Genomic DNA, 8,297 nt, shown 5'->3' with positions numbered 1-8,297 from the left:
TCTGGCCCTGGGCCAGACGCCGAGGCCCATGGCGTCTGGGCCAGACGCCAAGGATTGTGGCGTTTGGTCCTGGAGTCCGAGTGGGACTCTTGCCTTTCGGGAAAAACCGACTTTGAGGAGGCTTTTGCTCCAAGTTTCGACCCCGGGGCTCAACATATAAATAGAGGGGCAGGGCTAGCACCAAAGACACAACAATTGATCCCTTGGATCTCTTAGCCGTGTGCGGTGCCCCCCTCCACCATAGTCCACCTCGATAATATCGTAGCTATGCTTAGGCGAAGCCCTGCGACGGTAGAACATCAAGATCGTCACCACGCCGTCGTGCTGACGGAACTCTCCCTCGACACTCGGCTGGATCGGAGTTCGAGGGACGTCATCGAGCTGAACGTGTGCTAGAACTCGGAGGTGCCGTAGTTTCGGTGCTTGATCGGTCGGGCCGTGAAGACGTACGACTACATCAACCGCGTTGATAAACGCTTCCGCTTAGCAATCTTCAAGGGTATGAAGATACACTCCCCTCTCGTTGCTATATGCATCACATGATCTTGCGTGTGCGTAGGAAAATTTTTGAAATTACTACGAAACCCAACAGCCGCCGCGCCACCATCTCCCCCCTCCTCCTCCGCCACCAGAGGGGGCCGCCGCCACCGTTGTCGAGGGAGTGGTGGGGATGAGCGGATGTAGGGGGAAAAGATTTTAGGGTTGGAAACGAGGGGGATGGAGGAGAAAGCGGACGGGCGCGGGGCTCACCACGGCGCGGTGGTTTTTTCCCTTCGCGTGGTGCGCTGCACCCCCACGCGCGGCGCTGTGCGGTGGTCTTTTTTCTCTCCCGTGGTACCGTGCGCTCAAGGCCTTCGTTGTGACTACCACTCTAGGAGGCTTTATATGTTAGACTACCACTCTAGGAGGCTTTATATGTTAGATGTAGTATGTGTATATGCACCCTCTTTGTTTTGGATTTGATCGATCCATCAACTTAATGTGTGTATCGACCGTGCTTGAATCACACACAGATGGTGAACCGCTGAGACGGTGCTCGGGCTTCTGGGTCGATTGGGACGAGGAGAAGAAAACCGGCCTTGTTTTGACAACTGCGTGGCTGATTCGCACAAAGGATTCTCCTGACAGCGGCTGGTCAGGCGGTGAAGAGTATGCTCCACATGCTGATGTGAGTTAATTGTAGTGTTCCTTCCTACCCTTGTATCATTCTTTTCCAGCCCAACCACTTCCACCCCCAAATAAATAACTATATAAATCTTTGGTATAAATCTAACTAGTTGCAATTCTCTTGCTTTTTGTGTGTGTGCTACTATTGGCCTTTCCTAATAATAACAATATGGAAACGGCACATGTGTTTGCTTACTAAGCATTGTTCAAAAATCTTATATAATCTGTTCTGCATCTTTTTTAGGTCAATGTTCCTTTGTTAGATTCCACCAGTGCAAAGGTCATGTTTCTTTTGGGGGGTGCTATATTGGCCTTCGATACATCATATTTTCAAATCTCTAATACAATGTTTTCCGGAAATTTCTTTTCAGGTCACTGTTCATTTGCTAAATGGCACCTGTGCAAAGGGTGATCTGGTCTACTACCAGCCCCATTACGATATCGCTTTCTTGAATGTTGAGGTGGATCAACCTATCAAGTTACCATCTTTTCGTGAAGAAGATGTAAAATTTGCCGAAGGCATTTTTCGGCTCGGAAGAGACAATTCCTTGAATCTAAGGATAACATATGCTAGGGCAGAATATCAGAATCCAAACATGTATCAGCGGTATCACAATGTACACTTCCGTTCTCCAGATGGCCATGGTGATGATAATGGGGTAATGCATTTGTTACAACTTTGAGTTTTTCTATGTCATTTGTTTTGTAACATATTTCTTATTACTGTAAATTCTCATGTTTTGTCAATATGAATTGTTGTAGTATGACAATGGGGGCCTAGTCATTGACTTGAAGGAAAAAGTTGTCGGAATGGTCAACCTCCCTAAGAGATTTGGGTCTTTTATACCTTCTTCCATTTTGCTCAATTGTTTGGATTCATGGAAGAAATATCGGTGCGTTTTTCCTCTCAGCTCTGTGATAGCATCTATATGATTATTTGGTGATGCTAAGCTAATGTGTTCTCTCATATTTTTTCTTCTTACTTTTTGTTAGAAGTCAAATTATTTTTTTGAAGCTATCTATTTGCTCACTTTTATGCAATTTAACAATGTTCAGTAATTGGTAGCATATCGATTGGGTTGTTGAGTAGGGATTAATTGGCTTATCAGCCTATTAACTGAATTTATAGGTAGGTTAACTAGGGTATATCCTAGGCTGCATCTGAATTTCTTTTCCATGTTGGAGCACTTGCTGCACTCGTACGGCCGCTGTTCGGGGAGGGGATGACGCCGGCGGGGCGCCGGCGGCAGCTCAGTGCGCGAGCTGTGGCTACTACTCCACGAGCGGGAGAAGGGAGCGAACGGGTTAACCTCATGTGCGGTAGGCTTTGGGAAAAGGGAGGGAACGGGCTAAATTTGGGCCAAAATTGCCCAGGCACTTAATTGGCCCAACCTATAATTCGGTCTGACAATCAATTAATCAGCTTATCAGACAAGTAAATCGATTCACCCAGTTAATTGCGTGAATAGGTGGTTTTGTATCGGCAGGTGGCCAAGACATGATTAACTGTCTGATATGCCGAGATTAACTGGCCGATATTTTTAACAGCGCAATTTAATGACCATAAATTACGTTAAGATTCTCAGAGCAAATGTGATCAGTGCGGAAGTACCTTTCTACGCCCAGGAGCAAATGCTCCTGGTAAGAATAGTAAAATAAAAAAAATAGAAAAAATGTTCAAAAGATTCTAAAATTATTTTGTGACATACTTTCACAAATGTTTGTTGTGCACGCAAAATTTCATCGTGAAACCACATTGGTGGAAGGCGTGCCAAAAAAATAAAATCAGAGCTCCAAAATGCTTTTGTAAGTAACATTTTCAGAGCATCGATTTTGTTTCTTTTACCACGTCTACGACCAATGTGATTTTGCGATGAAATTTTGCAGGCACAACAAACATTTGTGAAAGTATGGCACAAAAAAAATTCAGAATTTTTTGAATTGTTTTTTAGTTTATTTGATTCTACTGTTCACACCAGGAGCATTTGCTCCTGGGTGTAGAAACTCCACGTCCTGATCAGTGCCGTTTTTTATGTATATGTATATAGTCGTATGTCTGAACAAGTGGCTGCAATAATAATTATTTATAAGCAAATCAAGAACTAGAAATAAACAAGTGGGACCACAACGAGACTACAAAATGGTTCATGATGACAACTATTTATAAGAAGGAACTGATAAGACTTTATAATTCTGCTTCGCATGTCTTTAGCCAAATTGTAGAGTGAAGTTAAATGAAAAACTATGTTTTAGGTTTTCTCTTAATGGACAATTTTCCTGAAACCTAGGAGATATTCAAATGTTTTTTTTGTGGTACTTAGTTGTTCTCGATCATATTGAAATATGATGTTTTACTTTACGTAATATCATGAAAAACCGTCTTTTAGCATTTTTCAACTACTGTGAATGATCCAAAGGCTTTGTTGTCCCCTTAGGGTCTTTTTGAGCTTTATTCGAATCAAAATAGTTTGTTACCGTTTTTTTAACATGTTAGATAGAAGTTGAATTCCACCAAAGATTGCTTATCGTGGAAGGGTTACTTACTCCTGTATACCTGGCTCGAAATATGTTAAATGGTGTCTGATTTGGTGCAGGTTCATCGCTCGGCCCCATCTTGGGATGATGTTTGAGGCCATCAAGCATCTAGAGCCTGCTCATGTTGACATGTTATGGCGTATGTATAACATTGATCATGGTCTTATTGTTCAAGAGGTATGTAATGGCTTCCTGAAGGTGCTCTTTTTCCCATGTGTATATGGTATAACTATTTGGCAATTGAACCCTAGGTGTCGAAAGGATCTAATGCTGAGATACTCGGAATCCAAAAAGGTGATGTTATTGAATCTATCAATGGAAAACCTGTTTCTACCACAATTGAGGTGGGTGTATTAGAGATTTTGTTAGGTTAGTGAGTTGAAAATAAATTACATTTGTGTGATAGTTGGTAGCTTCACGGTCTTGAGTGCAATGTTTTTTCTCTGTAATTATCAGTTGGAGAATATGCTGATGAGCACATGCAAGGGCCTTGCTGAAGTTCATATTTCTGTAAGTTCATTTCTATATTATAACGGCTGTTTGCTTGACCACCACCATCCATTCCTGTGTACCGAAGTATTATTAGCAAGATGCTAGTACTAAGAGATTTGTTTTGCTAACTCCATAGGTTGGGGTGTTTCACACACTCAAAGAAGAACGAAGCACCGTACAGTTGAGTGCAAAATTATCAAAACTTGGAGAAGTTATTACAAGCTAGGTACACATCTCCTCTTTTAACTAGCCCCGTCTACAAATTAGTATCCAGATTATTAGTTCAATTCTCAAGTATGTATATTCCATTTTTTGTAGATAATAATTATCCAGACATAATGCTAGTGTTAAGTATGTAAGATCATATAGTTGTATGCATTGTGCAATACACTCTTACAATAATTATATGATTATATCTTTAAAATAATCATACCACACCATAAAGTATGCTGATATTTTGGGAGTTTATCGTTTTGGTTAATAGGTGGTGTGCAGCAAGTACATTGTAGAAAACAGACTTCATCCATGTTTCTTTTAGCAAAGCATTGATCTTCCATTTGTAGACTTGAAATTTTTAGTTTTTTTTTTTTTGGAACAAGAGATGTATGTTTGTGCTTGTAGGTTTGTGGATGGGCGCTAACTTTGAGTTGTGTGACATTTTGCAAAGAATGTGGATTAGATATTGCTTGCATGCAAAAGACACTCACGTTGTGTTATTATTTGTTACACGTCGTGCAGACTCTGGAAGTGGCTGACAGAATAGGGATGCCAAGCTACTGGATGTTGTTTCTATGGTGGGCGTAGTGTGATGGATACTTAGCTATGACCACATATATGTACTGTAGTCTCTAGATATATTAGAAGAAATAACATCTTTATTTGTAATGTATATAGTGCCAAAGTAGCAACCCCTTGTGAGATTCTCTGTTCTGCTATAATGACTGCCGAGAGGTTTATATAGACCTTACTGAGACCCCTCAGAGGGAGAGAGCCTGTCCTTATTTGTACTCCCTATGTAAAGAAATATAAGAGCATTTAGATCACTATCTAAATGCTCTTATATTTCTTTACGGGAGGAGTGATTTATATAGTGCCGAGGTGCTGTCCTGTCTTAGCCTGATGGGTGTGTGAACAGGTTATTTATATGTCCGAGAAATGGCGAAGTTCATCGTTTTGTGTAATCGAATAAATGTCAGAAAAGTAGGTTTTGTTTTTGAGACATTCACAAAAATAGGTTAACTGTTTAACAGATGGAATACTTAACAAAGAGCATGCTCTTGCCGGAGGAAATGCTGGCGCCGGACGGATCGACCGAGGTTTTGGTTGGCCCGAGAAGGAAAAGCCGAGCCATCTTTGGGCTGGTTTGGGCCATTGAGCCAAGCCAGTTTTAGCCCGGGCCGAAGCGGCACAATTGGGTCCAGTGTGCTCAGCCCATGTAGAGGTCCCAATCTTGTACCCGGCGCTGCTCTCCTCCTCTGCCATGGCTATATCTCGCTTACAACGAGATGTAGCCTGGTCTCGCCTGAAGCTTTACCAGACCGCTACAAGGCACTGATTTACAATGCGGTGTATTGCTTTCAATAGTACTTTTTCCTGTTTTTTGCGGTTTTCGTTTTTTCTTCGGTTTCTTTTGTTTCCTTTTTGTTTTTGTTTTCCCCTACATTTTCTCAGTTTTAATTAGATTTTTTTGGTTTTCACTGTCTTCTACTGTTATGCATCGGTTATTCTTCATGTTTTTGGTTTTTTTCTTTTCTTTCCCGGTCTTCATTACTTTTCTTTGGTTTTCACTTTCTTCCACACACAGTTTACATTTTTTGTATACATCCGAAATCTAGTGCGCTTATTTAGTCGGTCCGAATCAAATCTTTCGTAGCGAAGAACTTCATCTCTTGCTGACTAGTATGTATTCTGAACACAAAGAGATTTCTCTCATCTTACACAGGATTCGGGTTTAGCATCAGAGAACGGTAAGCTTCGAACACTATACCCCTCTTAATAATACGGTTGTCCTATGACTCAAGAAAAAGAAAGAAGAACAACAAAACAAATGCTACATCTTTGCTTCGTCTTCTCGGTTGCAGTCAATTTCTTCGGACAGACACCGAACCAATTGCTTCACGTCAGCAATTTGGGCGGGTCACTTTCGACAGGCATAATCTTCGGTGATAATCTTCACTGCCTCGCAAGAGATTATCTTCGGAGTTTGTACGAAACTCCACATGACTTCATTGACTTGTCACTCTGTGTGCGCTAGTAAACACATTAGTCATACTGTTTATGACAACAATCTCCAAACACCATGAGGCAAATTATTGCACCAACATAAAGGCATATGGGCTCTTGCAAAATTTTCACCTATTCGGCTATATTTATAAAGGTGTAGCCAAATTATGAATATCAACAGTAGCATAAGGTGACGAAAAATTACTAACGTGATGTATAGCATATGATGGTTGAGGGTAATTGGCCGTATAAATAGTAGTAGCTTGGCCAATTCTCCCACCCATCGGCATGTTTGGATTCACATATTGCAAATTAGTTGCCGATGAATAAATGGGTGAACCACTTTCTTGCATGGCTTTGGAAATTCTAAGATGTGGTGTTTCAAATTGATTAACCAAACACATCATGTTGTTCATCGGCATATAGATTTGTGGGTTTGCCGATGCATAAGAGTTACATACACATGGTGTATGTTACTAGCAGTGGCGGAGCTACACACGAACAAAACAATGCCATGGCCCACCCAGCCCTAGACCAATATACAAAGGAGTGTTGTACCAAAATTTTGGATCCCCTGTAGCCTAACCCGTCTGGCCCGCCCAACATTTTAACTGTAGCTCCGCCAGTGGTTACTAGTATCATAATAAGTTGAAGCATGTAAATTATTTTTGATCGGTACTTGCGGGTAATTAGATGCATGACTGAAAAATCTAGGGCTAGCCGATAGAGTATACTCATTAAATGATCTAGTAACACCATCTGGATTATTTCACTACTAGGGAAATCCCTAGTAGTAGCATGGGGTTAAGGGCTAGCACTAGCGTCGAGGCCCATGCTACTGTTAGAACGCTACAACTAATTGTTAGCAGTAGTGCGGGTTTAACCCCACGCTACTGCTACTGGTGTTAGCAGTAGCGTGGGACTGGACCCACACTACTGCTAAATAGTAGCGACACTTATTTTTTCCCACGCCACTACTATTATTGCGTATTTCATTTCTTTATATTTATTCTATATTTATACACCGTTATACAATTTTTATATAGTAACAATGAAGAGGTTGGTGTGCCGTCCCAACGTCACATCGTCCCACTAATTCCACTTGCTCACTTGGATCCATCCACTTTAATCTAATCCGTGTTTCTTCCACCCAATGATATAACAACTCATCATCCATAGTCATATAATAATAACACATCATCATCATCTGCAGTCAAATAACAACTCATCATTCGTAGTCATATATATATATATATATATATATATATATATATATATATATATATATATATATATATATATATATATATATAAAATAACTCATCACCATTCTTGCACATGACAAGTAGTATGACCTCGTCATCATGATCATCGTAGTCATATAACAACTCGATCATCATCTGTAGTCATATAATAACTGACCATCAATATAGTACATGACAAGTTAACCAACACTAGCTAAATAATTCATCATCATTCTAGCACATGACAAGTACTACCTAGGACCTACTCCTCTCTCTTAGATAAAATATCATAAAACAGGTAAACCTCTCCATCTCAAAAATGGAGAATAGAGATCCACTTGTCTCCAACTGGTGGCCTACGCACATTCATGTTGTCTCCAATTGGTTTCCTATGCGCATTCATTACTTTGCTCCATCCTTTGATATCGAGCCTTTCATCTATTAGAGAAATCGAGTATGCATTGTGGAAAGCCACCAGCAGATCTGACCATAAGCTAACCATTCTCATCTGACCTTTGGTATACATCAGGTCAGGTACAACATCCTTTGGGAGCTTCTGTTGAAGAACATAATAATAACATAGTTAGCAATGTAGTTTACTTACGAAGAATGTATGTAACCATAGTTAACAAAACC

General features: G+C 40.6%; 1 protein-coding gene across 1 annotated transcript; it reads left to right on the top strand.

Moving 5' to 3' along the window:
• Positions 1 to 979: 979 nt before the first annotated feature.
• LOC119297329 (serine protease HTRA3-like) lies at positions 980 to 5,186 on the top strand. The gene is made up of 8 exons (XM_037575164.1): positions 980 to 1,168; positions 1,539 to 1,826; positions 1,930 to 2,060; positions 3,762 to 3,879; positions 3,954 to 4,046; positions 4,159 to 4,212; positions 4,331 to 4,420; positions 4,933 to 5,186. The coding sequence occupies exons 1-7, from the start codon at positions 980 to 982 to the stop codon at positions 4,418 to 4,420; spliced, it is 963 nt and encodes a 320-aa protein (XP_037431061.1). The 3' UTR covers positions 4,933 to 5,186.
• Positions 5,187 to 8,297: the final 3,111 nt, after the last annotated feature.

Source organism: Triticum dicoccoides, chromosome 5A (genome assembly GCF_002162155.2).
Source record: "Triticum dicoccoides isolate Atlit2015 ecotype Zavitan chromosome 5A, WEW_v2.0, whole genome shotgun sequence".
Lineage (NCBI taxonomy): Eukaryota > Viridiplantae > Streptophyta > Magnoliopsida > Poales > Poaceae > Triticum > Triticum dicoccoides.
The sequence above is the reverse complement of the archived record's forward strand: the minus strand, read 5'-3'. Positions and strand labels throughout refer to the sequence as shown.